General features: G+C 37.5%; 1 protein-coding gene across 1 annotated transcript in view; it reads right to left on the bottom strand.

Moving 5' to 3' along the window:
- Positions 1 to 16,226, bottom strand: part of FBN1 (fibrillin 1) — a 141,673-nt gene that overhangs the window by 44,408 nt on the left and 81,039 nt on the right. The window contains exons 20-32 of the mRNA XM_088540325.1: positions 15,618 to 15,743; positions 14,845 to 14,964; positions 14,170 to 14,307; positions 12,792 to 12,842; positions 10,171 to 10,296; positions 9,145 to 9,369; positions 7,148 to 7,273; positions 6,925 to 7,053; positions 6,141 to 6,266; positions 5,878 to 6,003; positions 4,964 to 5,086; positions 1,960 to 2,085; positions 1,014 to 1,139 (exon numbers count right to left, since the gene is read on the bottom strand). Coding sequence (XP_088396451.1) covers positions 1,014 to 1,139; positions 1,960 to 2,085; positions 4,964 to 5,086; positions 5,878 to 6,003; positions 6,141 to 6,266; positions 6,925 to 7,053; positions 7,148 to 7,273; positions 9,145 to 9,369; positions 10,171 to 10,296; positions 12,792 to 12,842; positions 14,170 to 14,307; positions 14,845 to 14,964; positions 15,618 to 15,743 — 1,668 coding nt within the window. The remainder of the gene's footprint in view (positions 1 to 1,013; positions 1,140 to 1,959; positions 2,086 to 4,963; positions 5,087 to 5,877; positions 6,004 to 6,140; positions 6,267 to 6,924; positions 7,054 to 7,147; positions 7,274 to 9,144; positions 9,370 to 10,170; positions 10,297 to 12,791; positions 12,843 to 14,169; positions 14,308 to 14,844; positions 14,965 to 15,617; positions 15,744 to 16,226) is intronic.

The raw sequence follows: 16,226 nt of genomic DNA, 5'->3' as shown, positions 1-16,226 counted from the left end.
AGTGGGATAGTTGTGCCATGTGTAACTGACCAGCACAAGGGATTACAGGTCTAGAGAACATAAGATAGCACAGAAACAAGGCACATTGAAATGTTGGTCTACAGGGTACAGTTAGGACATTCTTGGATTCAGATCACTTCATATGGAAGTCAGAGGCAGCCGTTACTACGCACAGCCATTCGTCCAAGGTCCAATACACAAAGTACAACTTCAGCTCACAAATTGTTCTTACAAGAACTAAAAAAACAGCTTCATATATCTGAAGTACTTACAAAAATATATTAATAACTCTGTACACTAAGGGCAGGCTACGAATTAAACTGTCTCAAAAATATTGCCAAAAATGAGTTTACCCTAAGCCTACATTAAAAATTATATTAAACATATGTTTGTAGTCATACTTTGGGCAAAAACTGAATCTCTCAACACCTTGGCTAGAGACACCAGCACAAGGATTATTAATGTCATGCCCTCTGAGCCCATATATTTGAACCTTATTTCTGCTAACCGTCAGTACATGAAGTAATGCAAATTCTGATTTTGCTGAAATATGTCAATATAATGTAGTTTGGTAGTTGTACTGTTGCCACTTTGCAAAAATTGGAAATACACTTTAGCACATATTGCAAGACATTTGTATTTGCCAAAACAACAGTTGGAACAGAGACCTGTTATTTGCATGCACAGTGTACCACTAACTTATCCAAATCCTTCGTGATCCTCAGTAGTCTATCAAGTTACAGCAAACTTGTTCTGTTCTCTTAGATCAACAACAATAAGATAATAAGCCAAATTTTGCTTCCTATCAACATCATGTTCAATAGGAGCAGCAGCAGGCTCAACACCATAGCACAGAAGTTCAGCAGAACAGTGCAACACAACTTTTGATAAGAAATATAAATATTTAACACACAAAAAAGTCAAAAGAAGCACAGTGAGAGGAAGTTTTGAATGCTAGGGAAAAGGACAGGTAGAAGCACAAGTTTAACAAAGGGTTGATTATTAAAGCATACCTGTGCAACCGGTAGTGCCTTTCTTGCCTGAATATCCCATATCACAATGACAGATAAAAGAGCCTTTTGTATTCTCACAGGTTCCACTCAGACAGATGTTTGGATGTAGATCACATTCATTAACATCTAAGAAAACATAATTTGACATTTATTTAATAAAATTCTTAGAAGTAACTAGCAGAGTCTATGGGGTATGATGTTTTGGTACAAAAAGGGACCTATATATGCAATCAGAAAGCTACATAGAATAGGATTTAACATTGCCATATTATCATATCTTCATTAACATATCTTTAATTTCAACTTTCCTTAAAATACAGACTCAAATTCAGTGATATTATCCAAAGAATGAACATGTCTATTTATTCTCACTTTCCATGTATACATATATATGTGTACATTTATATATGCATACACATATGCACACATATATTATCTAGTTTTGCACAGTCCTTTCCCCTTGCATACACTGCAGATGTTTGACTTAGATGTGAATATTTGTTTCTGAAGTCACACTACTCCTTCACTCCCACTACCAATGGAAAGCACTCATATATAGTTTTATCTTACTGAGATGTTTAAATCAGCATGGACAATTTATCTTACTAGAAAATTTCCATGGTGTCACCTACTAGGATTTCCTTTCTGCAAACCCTCTGTGATCTGAGCTGCATAAATGCTTGCTGGAAGAGGGCCCAAATAAATGATGCTATAGATCATCCTGTTTGCATCCCAAACTGAAGTGGGGCTCTATAGGGATATACAGAGATTACATTTGCATTTGATATATACAGGCCATGTAATGAGGCTCTTCCTACTATCTAGTGGCCAAGATAAGGTGCAAGAGCAATGCTTCTAAAATATTTTGCCTACTTGGAGATAGTGCCTTAACTAAACATTTTTTTTCTGAGTTAAGTCGGATTAAGAAAGATGTACTTTCACTTGCCTACACAAGTCTTCATGTCTTCAGATGCCATGAATCCGTCATAGCAGAGACACCTGTATTCTCCTGGGATGTTTGTGCACTGGCCTCCATCACATATGTTAGGATTGTCTTCACACTCATCAATATCTACAGGGAAAAGTCAAAATAATACATGCTTTAGACACAATAACTCTATGAGATACAACCAACCATTTTAATACTCTGGTAATGACGATGAAGATGAAATCCTTGAAAATGACTGATCAGTACTTTGTAAAATTACCTTGATGAGTAGACTCTCCATCTCCTGGTAGAGTCACTGGTAAATATTAATCTCTGACTCCAGTGGGTCAGGAAGGAACATTGTAGAAATAAAAAAGTCACTGACAGAAAAACATACAAAACCTTTATCACATCCCATGCCCACAAAGATTGGGGATCATTGGATACAACCCATCCTTGTTCATGTCAGTGGAAGCTCTTAAGTTAAATTCAATGATGAAAATATCAGACTTTACAGAGGATAAAAATGCAGAATTCCATGCACAATACCTCTATAAGCTTCATGGGTTATTACAAACGTGAAACAGAGAGTTGAGCTCATGATGGGAATGATTACAATACAAACATTTATTTCACTAAGAGATTTTATGTTTTCTTAGCATTTCAGCTTACTGGCTGGCGCAGCCATACACTTACATCCTCTAGCATGTAAAATGTTTTGTCAGTCCACAAAGTTGGCCATCGCTAATTGGAACTGAGTTGCAGAAACAGACACTATTATATTAATGTAGCCATGCCTTTCAAAGTCCCAGGGGTTATGTTAGTGTTTCCTCACTTTCATAAAATTCCTAGAATCTTCCTGTGTCAGCACCAACATATACCATCAAGAACAAACATCAAAAACTCTGCTTAGTAATTCCATGGGAAAAAATCATCACAAAAAGAGACTCAATAACACCCTCCAAGTGAAAGGGTGTAACTCATTATCAGACTGGTCCATTGTGGATTCTAGTAATTACGCAGCTGCAGAAAATGAACTCACTTTAAGTTAAAATCTTATGTTCATTATTCTTCTGTATTTCTAGCAGCTAGTGTTTCTGCAGCTACACAACTTCTGCAAGTAAGAAGGCTGACCCAATCTCTGTTCATGTTAACGAGCAAGTAATGTTGACAAGGACATTAGCCTGGAAATGTTAATTTACAATGGAATTTGAATTAACATGCAAAATTAAGCTCTAGAAACGGGATAATAACCACAGAAATAAAAGAACTTTATTTACTAACTTGCCACTGTACTGATTTCACAGCTAAAGGAAAATCAACTGACAAAGAACCTGTTGTTTCTCCTAATTGAGCTGATTTTTTATGCATAACCTCACCAATTCAAACCTGACCTGCTACTGAACTGAACAGAATGCTTACCAGTTCAATCATCAAGAAATATATTCCCTAATGGCTTCTAGCCATGTGTGATGTTAAAGATAAAAGACATGTTCACATAGAGAAAAAATTGAAAATGTGAAATGTGTTTCATATACTCAGGTCACAATGTTACTAAACTGCATACAGTACATAACTCAGCAAAACTAGACTCTGACTAGCACAGTGACTAGAAAATATTGCAAAATAGTTTTTTTTCCCTTATTTTCTCACTAAATTTGGGTATAAAGCAAAATTTTGGCATGCAAATTTTGAACATCCATCACCTACTTATATATGCAATTAACGTTGCTTCAAGAGAAGGAGAAAGCAATTTTAGATACTAAAATGGTGCTGAAGGATACTTATTACCTATTTTCACATATCTGGATATACTGTGAAATAGATTTTGACCTGACATTCAAAAATGTCTGGTATTTTCTGCTCTCAATGCATGACGGACATGTAGATATAGAGTTGATACCTGGCTATGCAAACTGTAGGAAAAAAAATCTGACCAGAGCATTTGTATAGCATTCTGCAAGCTTGCAATGGGAGGCACACTGAATTTAACCAGGCTTTAAAGCTCTTTCATCCTGTTGGAATGGTAGTGAGTGGCCTTGGGGTAAACAAGACCCTGGTCAGAGGTCTATAAATATTTACAAATTCTAAATGTGAGCTCTTTCTATTAACTCAGTATAGAAAACTCCCCATTTGTTAAACGATAAAGGCAACTCTATTCCAAGGGATTAACCTTGTTAGATTTCTCATACTCTTCAAGGAGCTTTTGGATGGAATTGGCAAACAGCTGGCAAATATTCACATGCCTCAGCGGACCAGTGGTTGTGTAGCAAGAAGTAAGAAAAAAGGAGAGCAGAATCATCTTTCCAGTAACCTATGTGGAAATCAAGAGTACCATGACTACTCAGCTGGTAAGTCCCAGACTCCCAGAGGACAACACTCTGCAATTAAACAGTTCCGAGAATTTACAATTTACAGGGCAAGAGAGCTGCTTCCCAAGAAAGACTCGTACTCTTCAGACTTGAGTTTGTGCAAGTCATTTGGTTTTGAAGTAATGCAGAATACTTGAATTTGGCTAAACAATTAAAAATAGGAATCTTTAGCTTAAGAGTAGTTGCCACACAAGCAAAGAATAGGACAATCTGCCCTTTCTTCTAGCAATATGACATCCTGGCTAATGATGTTGATGATTCTTTCCATTGATTTCAACTTATTTTGGATCTGGACTTAAAACAATACCTTAAGGGAAAAAAAAATCTCCTTGTACCAAATCATTGCCTTTTTATTACTAAACTCAGAATGGATATATATCTCTTGAAATAACGAAGATAAACTTACCTTCGTTAAGGAAGGACACGCCATTCCCTTTCCTGCAACTCGTCCTGTAGCCATGAAATTCTATGCTTTGGAGATGTTTACTTCAAAAGCAAGAACTTCATCTATCCTTCCATTTACTAACTACTACTTTTTTAAAAAAAAAATGTATTTATTATAACAGTTTTAATCTTGAAAAAAGACAGTACAATTAAAAAATATTGAAATAAACCCCTTTCATTAGAAAAATTCTGCAAAATTCTCTTACCTGTGCATGTCCTGTGGTCTGGCATGAGTGCAAATCCTTGTTTACAGCTGCATTCGTAGCTGCCCTCCGAGTTTGTACAGAAGTTCTCACAGCCACCATTCATTATGCTGCACTCATCAATATCTAAAAAGGAGAAAATTGGGAGTTAAAATCCATAATACTTCTTTATTTAAAGTACACTGCAAAGACACACTCTAAGTCACCTTTCCAAAAGGGCTTCCTCATTAGGATATGGATTTTTATGCACTCCTTGAACATTCATGTGTTTGCTAATAGGGACATTGGGATGGATGTCAGGCAAATCAAACAGGGAAACAGATGAGATTATCTGCAGTTCCCTTTCTACATAAAATAGTTGCTGGATTGCCACTCCATCCAACAACAAAATTGTTTCATATGCAGGATTAAAGCTGGCAGATGATTCTTGCATGCATTTTTTCTTTCATTTACATATAAATGAAAGAAAAGAGTGCACAACAGTAATTCAAACTAGATATTTAAGAACATGTGGCTTTAAGGAAAAAGTTATTAGAAAGGCCCCATATTTGAGACAATCACTGATGAAATGAAGAAAAAAATCAGTTGAGCCACATGATCTGATTCCTTAGTCTGTCAGAAATGCTGATTTTTAATAAAATATAGAACTCAGGATTTAACAAGCTATTCTCTCTTCAGTGTCAAAGTCTTCCATGGTCCAAAATAGTATGCTATTTTACATGTCATGATTGATTTAATAGAGTAAGCTAGTACACAGCTAACCAAGGCATTGCTACAACTTCATTCTTCTCAAGTAATGACATGCAGACTTTGTTTTTGTGCATAATGCTCTGACAGATTGTACTAGATTTCTGAATCGCAGTTATTTTATTAGAACTAAAAATTGACAACAGCTCACGTGCAGATTTTGTCCTTACCAACACAGTACAATTTGTCAGGTGTGGACTGATAGCCAGGGTTGCAAGCACATTGGTATTTTCCAATCAGGTTGACGCAATGTCCATTTCGGCAGAGGTTGGTGCTTAGGTCGCATTCATTAATGTCTGTTTCAAAAAAAGAGAGACACACACATACGGTGTCTATAAGGAAACAACACTAATGCAAACACCGGAAGTGCATGCACAGCACAGGGGCAGTATATAAAGCTGAGCACAATATGCATTTTGCCTGCACGCCGTACCTATGCACGCAGAGATATTTGGCGAGATGTGATGACCTGGAGGACAGTCGCAACGAAAGCTTCCCTCCGTGTTGATGCAGGTGCCGCCGCGGCAGAGAAGGGGATTGCGCTGACACTCATCGATATCTGAGAGGAGGGAACACACGTTACTGCAGGAACCAGAGCCACCCTACAGCAGACCTGAGGACACCTGGGCATCTGTGCCCTTGTGAGCATATCCATGCAGCCTCCCCTTACCCAAGCCCTTCTCCAGCTGCTGACCCAGCTCCCTCTCCTGACCTCAGGAGTCAAGCTCTTCTCCCACAAACCTAACCACACACTGACAAAAGGCTTCACATGGCCCTGTGTACGGCCCACTGCCCCCTCTCTCTGCTGCCCTACCTCACTCCAACCTGCCATGGACACACACTAGGGCAAGCTGAGATTTCCTTCCTTTCTTTTACAACCCAAAGCTGTTCTTGGAAGGCCTTCACTGGAAGACATTTCTTTTGCTTCTTTGTTTTTTGTTTAGTTCTTTTTAAATGTTAAGATCTTTCTGGATGGCTTTTGTAACTGTCCACTTTCCAAAACATTAATATTGCAGTTTCAAGTCCCAGGATCTCTCTGAAGTTCTAATTTGGCTACAAATTTTCTCTGACTTGACCAAATCCTTCTCTTCCCAAAGCCTGCTCCTCAATATGGTGTTGTCAGACCAGATCAGTTTCAGCCAACCTTTTAAAATAACCCTAGTGCTTCACCAAACTACAGCATGCATAGAGTCTCTATTACGCATCTCTGCTCATACCCATGCAGTTTTTCATCATCATAAATCCACTCTCATAGCCTTCAAAACAGTCGCATCTGAAATCCCCAGGAGTATTGACACAGATGCCTTGGCCACAAAGATCAGGAGAGATGCGACACTCATCAATATCTGTAACACAAAACAACAGTCAAAGAGTTTTCAAATCAGTTCAGTTTTCCCTTTTCCAAATGTAAGTTATGAGAGCCACATGTAAGCAGTTTACCTGTGCAGTTCCTTTCTTCAGAATCAAGGGCAAATCCACTATCGCATCTACACTTAAAACTGCCAATGGTGTTTCTGCATTTTCCATGAGTACAAAGACTGGGAACCATTTTACATTCATTGATATCTGAAATTGAAACAGACAGAGATTAGGTGTTCAGTCATTAAGCTAGCAATATATCCTTCCCAGGAGGACATGTTAGTAAAAATCTAAATTCTGCACTAAGAAGCCAGCCACAATTATAAATGCAACTGCCCACAGCAGTCACATTCATTATTAAGCAGCTACATTATTATCTTTAACTAAAGATTTCAAAATAACTTCATTTTTTAGCTTTTACCTCAGAGAGGTAAAAGTCTTTAACACTTTAACACTTTTGATCTTAGTGTTGCAAAGGGAACCCTGAATATCAATAAAAAGGGTGGGGATGCTCAGGGAACACTTTCAGAGTGAATGGACATAATGTGTTGCTGGGAAATGAGCATCGCTGTCTTTGAGCCAGTAAAATAGTGATGGAGTAGCCAACCACATCTCTAATGCAAGTGCAATTAAGGTTCTAAGGAAGAACATCATGTGCCTCTTCCATGCAAGGCTATTTAAACCTGCATAGACCTCCTAGCTCTCCTCTTCCAAGCCCACAACCTCTAAGAGCGAGTCTCTGAGGAAGGGAATGACCCTGGAAATGTAAGATTTTGATGCTGTACTCCCTTTGCAAACATGTTTCTCACTCCCCTTAGCATAGTCTCCACACCTTTAGCAGCAGAGACATATAGTGTTATCACTTCCTACAAAAACACAGCATTGCTGTCCTCACTGCTCATTCCTTCTGCTGATAACCACCACCCCTTTCTGACAACTTTGTATAAACTGATACTGACTTTCTCCTTATCACCAGTGCAGGCACTGCATATACCAGTGAAACTGCCAAAAGGACTTTCTGCCATAAAACAGTATTATCTTATTTTTCCTTTGTCTTGTCAGATTTGACCCACAGCTAACTGAAGTCAATGGTAAAATTTCAGTGGAAAGAGAATCAAGACTACAAGTGCCGATGGAGCTTCCAAAGAACTACTCAACTGAGGGTTTCTGATAAAAAACGTGACTTCTGTGAGTCACACAAAAACGTAATGAATATAAATAAAAGCACATGTCACAATTCTTTATAGATAATTAATGGCTTAGCAACTGTTTATAAAAACTAACGCTGAAACTACTAACAACAATTGTCAGTTTTATTCATATTTTCACCTCTGATGATACTTCAGAATGTTTAGTTTTGGGGTAACCGGCTTTCTTTAAAAATATTCACACCCATTTGCACTTATACTGTCTGTGGCCTATTCCCATTGATAGCCAGGAAAGAGGGCTTTCAGTGCTGGGTGCTGGAGCATCACCATGTGATTCCCATTAATGCTGGAAAGCGCAGTCATAACAAGCCTCAGTTTACAGTCAATCCAATTCTGCTAATTTGAGCTATCACCATAGAAACATTCCCTCTGCTAATTTACTACCTTCATATGAAATTCCCAAATTATTCACCCTTCCAAGCTTGCTCCAGAATTGAAGGCAGTGTTCAGGTAAGAAAGGACGTTCTTTTGATATGTCCAGTTTTGACTGCTCAGTTTGTTCCAGTTCATGCATTACAAGGTGCCAGGTTTTCAAAGCTATTTCATTGGCCACATAGGCCATCACAGGCACCACAGGAGGCAAAGTCAAGGAACTGGAATAATTTAACCTCTCTAGCAGAGACACAAATTTAGTATTTTGGGGCTGCAATACTCTATGCTTTTTAAAAGCCTGTGATACAAACTAGATGAGCTTGTGTTTCATTCTGGCATTACTTTCCATTAAACCTAATGAGATTTCCAAGTGTGCCTAAAGGTTATCTAAATGCCTAACTAACAAAGAAATCTTCAGACCCACAAGAATTCACCAAGAAGAGTAAAAGAAAAAGCCAGCAGCATTTGGTGTCAAAGAACCACAAAACCATTACGTACCTTTAGAGAAAGGTTTTCCAGTTATCTCTATTTTAGTGGAGAAGCCAGGTCCTCTTGGACAAAGAGCTTCAAACTCAGGTGTTCCCTTCAGAGGACACTCCTCACACTCAAAGCCCCATGCTGCACCCACTGAACAGCAGCAGGCATCCATGCGGTGTCGGCCTGGTACCTGGGAGGTGCACTGCTCATCTTCGTGCTGCAGGTAGCAACTCTCCAAGCGGATGTCTGTTGGGCAAGTGAACAATATGTTGATAGAGAAAGAGAGAATTTAGTTCACTGCAAATGAATCCTTTTCCAAAATCCCTTCATAGGACGGAGGGCTCAGAGGAATGTACCAAATGACACTGCACAGTTTTGAATGGCAAATATTAATATTTTAAAGTTATTTAGTCATTTTAAAGTTTTCTGTAAAATAGGGCTCAACATCTGAAGGATGTTTGGACAGGAGAGGGCTTTAAGCATGACCAGCTTATCATATCTATATAAGGTCCATTAATTACTACGAGCTACATCTTGTTCTAAGAACAGTGTTGTACATTTACTGATAGCAAAGGCCAAACATGATTTGGACAGAAAATGGACAGTATATAAAACTCATATATTTCTGTTGCACTGCTCAGTCAAGAAATACAGCATGGCCAGAAACATTACAGGCTTCCTCACATCTACAAGCCTCGCTCCTGACCCACATCTCTTCCATGCCAACTTTAGTGGGAGTACCATTAGACAGTGCTAAAGGCACTGATGAGCTGCAGAGTTTAGCAAGATGAGCACTTTGGAACTAAATCAACACTGTTCACTGCCATTCACCAGCTAGCACATGGTGATGGACTTTAGCTACTAGTGTTGGAATCTGCTCATGTTCCAGCTGAACTAAATTCATGTCCTTGATTGACTCCGATTGAAAATGATTTATGTGGAAAAAAAATCATTTTCCTTATTGTTAAGGGAACATACGGTACAAATGTTGTTTGTCACATATCTTTGCTTTTCCCTAGTAGAACTGTAAATGGAATTAATACTTACCAAGACATGTCCGTCCAGAAGCATCTAAAGTCATCCCATTGGGGCACTGGCAAACAAATGATCCCAAGGTATTGACACACTGCCCATTTGTACATACTCCTGGGAACACCTCACATTCATTTACGTCTATTTCCAAACAAAATAGGAATAGAAGTAATCACTAGCATGCTAAACACCAACAAATTGGGAAGATATGAACATTCTAATATTTATGGCTTAGGATAAAATATAAAACCACAGCAGTTTACATGGACCAACTAAATTGTGAACATTCAGGATTTCCTATACAAGTCAGGTAGAACAAGTCAATTAAAACTGATGATTAGACATATTAAGTGTCACTATTTGCCATTCCTACATAGATTGAAATTCAATTCAGAAGTTAGAAAGAAATAGGAACACTGAAAAGTAATTTCATTATGGGCCAGATTTTTAAAGTACTTGGGCAAAGAAATTTTTATTCCCATAAAATTAAATTATGCTGTTTTAAATGTTTTTGAAAATATTATGAGGAATAGCCCAGCATTTCTGGGCATTAACATCACACCTTTGAAACCTAGCCCCAAAGTTTGTTAGCAATTAGCAGCTTCATAGATTAGAATAATTATCTTAGCACTACACAGAGTTTAACTTCATTAAGTAGAAGATTATCTTTCCATATTTACATGGTAAATTTAGCCTTTTCAGGTATGAAAACGGAAAGGATTTATATTAGTTTGGCCTGAACATAAATAAAGTTAGTAATATAAGGACAGGGTCCTCCCCATCAGTTCCTCTACAAAAGGCATCCTTCTTCAACTACCTTTCGGCAAAATCCTCCAGCATTAAATTAAGACCCAAGATGAAACACACAAAAAAAAACAGAAGAAAATAATAGTAAGAAATAGGAGGAAATGACTCTGGTATTCAAAACTGAACACTCATTTTAAGGGAGTGATCAAGAAGGTGGCAGCTTTAATTCACTAAGCAAAACTCATAGTGTGATAAGGCTCTGTAGCCCTCAACTTCATGGAGCAGGGTGGACAACAAAAGTAGGGTGGAAATCAGTGGCCTCTGCACTTAAAGCCCCATACCGTCTGGAAGGCAGGAAGCCTATGGACTCTCTGAAACAGTTCACTGCCTGGGAACAATATTCCATCTGACAACTCTAGGGTTCACCCGTAAACTAGAGGAACGCTGCCAATTTAGTTTGCTTATTTCCTTGCACAAGGTCCATTACTCATTTTACATGGGCTGTGTATGGGAGAACTGAGTATCACCTTTTGGGAACTAAACTCACTCCCTTGTCCTGTTTCTCACTTGCCAGTAAATTTCCTAGAGCTCTTCCCCCGTCTTGAAAAATGCTTACATTGGTTGAAACCCAAATACCGTTTCAGCATGCTAAGAGAGCAGGGGAAACTACTTTGCAAAACCTAGGACTATCCACGTCCCATTGAAACGAGAATTATTAAAGCATGTAATAGATGTAATCCAAAGGGCTGGTAAAGGAAATGCTGAAAACAGTTATGTCTACATCTTGGAAGGATAAATTTTCCATCCCAGCAGCGCTGAAAATGTTCTAAGACTTTCCTTGTGAATAGAGATAGGTGGGGCCACTTTACTTTTTTTTTTTTTTTTTTTTCTCTCCTTTCTTTCACTTACACACTCCACAAAGTGTTGCTGAGGTCAGATAAGTTATGTACAGTGGGTCTGCAGCACAGATGTGCCAAGGTATTCAGTCATCATTTGGAAAGCAAAGAATATGTGTGAGGGTGTTCCTCCTCTTCTTCTTTTTTTTTTTTTTTTCCTCCTCTTTATTTTATTTTTTTGTTAAGGAGAAAAACAATGTTTCTTTATGGAAGCTACATATGGGAGTAATTTTTAAAAAATATTTTAACTGCAGTGTCATGTCAGATGTTGTCAGTCAGGATGACCCACAGCAGTTTGAGACTCTCTGAGCTTCTGCATATTATGGAAATATGCAGTACTTTGCCAGAGGTTCAAATCAATTCAAATGAAGATGAAATAGGGTAGAACCTTCAGTTCTCACAGAATAATATATAGCCATCTCATACTGAGCAAAAAGCTACACATTTTTTAAATGTTCAGCATTTTCTCTATCAAAGTTTAACTGTGCCCCGATACCCTTTTTAAACTAAAACTATGCTTTGGAACATGTCTGATTTAATGCAATGTTACATGGATGAAAGCCAATGTTAGGAAAAAGCCTTCATGTGATGCATATTCTTTAAACATTCTTCTCCTAAAGCATCCTAATGGCTTGTCATATCATTGTATCAATAATGCCATGTTTTATTATATATATATATATATATATATATAAGATGCTTATTTTGCCCAAATAGCTTACTCAGTATCTCAACAGAGAGAACCATCTCCTTATACATGAAGACACTATTTGCAAATGTGTACTTTGAGATAAACTTTGAGTAAGTAGGAATGTTAAACAAACTGAAACCAAATTCATCACTGACATAACTCTAATGAAGTCAATGAAATTACAAGACATAAGAATTTGGCATAGCATCCCTCAATGCTAAATTAACCACTTAAAGCAATACACTAGCTTTTTTTTTTTTTTCCATTCAAGTTCTGATTTATGTTAAAGCAACAATAAATACCTTCACACAATGTTCCTCTTATTCTTGAATATCCTCTTTGGCATATTGGGTCTGTAAAACAAACAAAAGTGAACTTTTAGAACGCTAAAGTCCAAAGTTTGCCATTAACTTATCATGCAAAAAAACTCATGTGAAATACTATTTAGCACTTAGACAATCTCTCAGTATATTATCAAATAATATTTCTGAGACAAGATGAGGCAACCACATAAACTATGTAAAGTGTCAGCCATCATCAACTTCTGCTTTCACTGTGTCTTACCTAACTCAAAAGTAATTATATCATTCCTACTTCATTTAAATCAATCCATTCATTTAATGTGATCACAGGACATTAGAGTCACATTTACCATTGATAGAAGAGGATGATTTCTACCAAGATGTGAAGGATGAATTTAACTAAAAACGAGGAATTTAGCAGCTTTCAGCCTACAGAAATAAGAACCTACAAAGATTTCTGGGTACGTCTGCTCATGCCTGAGTTCCCAGGTCATCCCACAGTTCAATTTAGTTGTCAAGTAAATAGGCAGAGACCTCAACCCATTTCTTGATCAGCCATATGATTCTCTAGGTCATCAGTTAATCTACAGAGTATAATAGCAAAGGCTACTCCCTCTCCTCCCTCCATTACCACACCAAGATCCATTCGTTGCAAACATTTTCTTGAGAGCTCTGGGGAACATGCATCTACTGCTACATCATTGTGAATGCTAGAACATTAATTATGAGAAAACATGCTAAAGTAATGCTACAAGTTACAGGCTGTGGGTGTGGCCGCTTCCCTTCAAATTTAATCTTGTAAAATGTTTACTATAAAAGCCAACTTTAGAACCTTCTGCAGTTATATGCTACTATCAAATATTAAGACATCTTCTTCTCAGACTGAATAAGGAAAGAGTATTTGACAATATAGCAAGAAAAATGATTTGATCAACCTGTGGCAAAATGACTATGACAATACTGTAAGTCAGCCTCAAAACAGGAAAACATCCCAGGTTACTGAGGATATATACCCGTTGTGACACACCACCACACTCATCATGATAAAGAAAAGCTATACTAGATACAGCACAGCTCTGAAGACTTCCAATACTTTAAGGACTATATGAGAATAAAGCCATTCTTACTATCTTCTTTTACGTGACATAGGTGCCTAGAAAACCCTTACCCTCTTCTACGCACTGAAGGAGTACATCAGGAATTACAGTTAGACAATTTCAATCACCTATCCTTTTAATAAGATTAATCCTTTTGCCTGAGTGTTAGATTGTTCACACATTCAAGTAAAACGCGAGGGAAAGACGATAGCACATGTGTTACTGGTAATGTCACAGTCATCAGATATAGCAGTTTTAAGGAAAGAAATGAACAGCCTTACCTCGTTCACATGGTGTACACGGGCTGCCCCAAGCAGCACCCAGTGAGGAACAGCACTGGGACTTCAGAGTTGCTCCATTGATATTTATTTCACATCTTCCATTTACTCTGTTCTGCCAACAGGTGCCCTTGACAGTTTCTGTCAGGAAAAAAAAAAATGCCAGGATACTGTCATGCAAACTGCTTAGCATTATGCATTAATACCAACATACCTGAATTTAACCATGACAAAAATTGTCCTTTCATTGTAATGTGCCATATCAGATTCGAATTTATTTTAAAAGTTCTTTATTTGTCCTCTATCAGCTACAGCATGAAACCCATCCCATCCACAGACCAGATCTTAAGGAGCACATGGTCACCCTGCTTGCAAGAGGATCTAGCAGACAACCATAGTGCCAAAGAACTGGCCTGAGTATCTCTGTAGTTGTTACAGAAACCCTTTCATCTCTCTTTCAAATATGACATGGAAGCACACTGTGTTCTTGAATGCTTGGACTCACATTTCACGTACCCACGGTAATGGTGAAAACAAACACTAACATTGTTTCTGTAACATTTTCCACTAAACTTATCTACTCAAGTTATTTTTAAATATTTTCTGAACTTGGTGTACAATATTTGCATGTCACTGGACATTTTCAACCAGTAAATAAAAAAATCAGAGGATAAATACCTATGCAGATGGTTCCTGTTGGATCCAAAGTACTTTCAGGAGCACATTCACAAGTGAAAGAGCCGGCTGTGTTTTTGCACACCCCATTAACACAGGGACTAGATTGACACTCATCAATATCTAAAAGGGAGACATACTGCCATTAGTGCCAGGAAGCATTAACAAATGTTCAAAAGGACTTTTTCATCTTAGATTAAAAACTGAAGAGAATTTCTTCATCATAGATTTCCCTTATACCCTGTTTTTCATTTATGAATCTTCTCACAATAGACAAATGACCTACATGACTTAAAAGACACACTAGTATGTTAGACCATTAAACATTGAACTGAACTGAGCATCTCATTTTTCTGTGACATCCAGCCATTATTCTGCTTTGTGCTGATGGACTATGGTGTTTAAGTACTTTAATACAAATCTTGTATGCAGCTCAGAGAATTTCAAAGGACCACCCGTCAAGCTCTTTGTTCTTCATATAAGAAAACAAGTTGGTAAAACCTGCTGCTTCTCACATTTCTCTCATTCTCAGCACATTTACGAGTGAAAGTCCAAAGGGGAGGGCTAGTACAGGCCAGATATGACCACTAGGTTGTCTAACATTGGTATATTTTGGCCTTGTCTCTCCACTTTCACCTACTACTCCCAATTATTTCTCTAGGTTTTTCTATTCTAATATTATATTCTTCTCAAGGCTTAAAATACTTAAAATACTGGAACAATCCGTGAATGATCCCAATGAAAAACCTAAGATGGAATGGAGGGTTATCAATTACCTTCACATGTTTTTTGTTCAGGAGAGTATACAAATCCTTTGGGGCAGGTGCAGCTGAAACTTCCAGGGGTATTTCTGCATTGTCCATTGTCACAAAGCAGCATGTTCAATGCGCATTCATCAATGTCTGTAATGAAAATTAAGAACTTTTAAAGAAAAAATATTCCTGGACTAGAAGCCATGACAAGATTTCTCTCCCAGCAGCCACAGTTCATTAGGTTTTCCATATGTGATACAAGAAAGGAGACAGAGTGAGAAAGAATACATACGCATGCCTTGTACTGTTTTTCAAAGATGCTAAAAAGTTTTCTAGATTTTTTTGATAGATAATAGGTATGCATGCATTTCAAATGGAAATAAACACTTCACAAAAATGACAGTAACACTAAAAAAGTTTTTTAAAAATATACCACTTATTACATTTCCCTTCTTGTGAAAACCATTAAAAATATTGACAACAGTAAGAAAATTTATGGATTCAAACCACCCAGAGAAAACATCTTTGTGTAAAAAAAAAATCTTTCCCAAATATCTTATTGAACTTTTTTTTTTTTTTTTTTTTTTTTTTTTTTTAACTAGGCCATTTTACTCTTGTAACCGCTAGTACTTG

The sequence above is a fragment of the Tinamus guttatus genome, unplaced genomic scaffold (assembly GCF_059628265.1).
Source record: "Tinamus guttatus ecotype Peru unplaced genomic scaffold, ASM5962826v1 Tinamus_guttatus_pri_ptg000004l, whole genome shotgun sequence".
Lineage (NCBI taxonomy): Eukaryota > Metazoa > Chordata > Aves > Tinamiformes > Tinamidae > Tinamus > Tinamus guttatus.
This window is presented reverse-complemented; position numbering and strand designations above follow the sequence as displayed.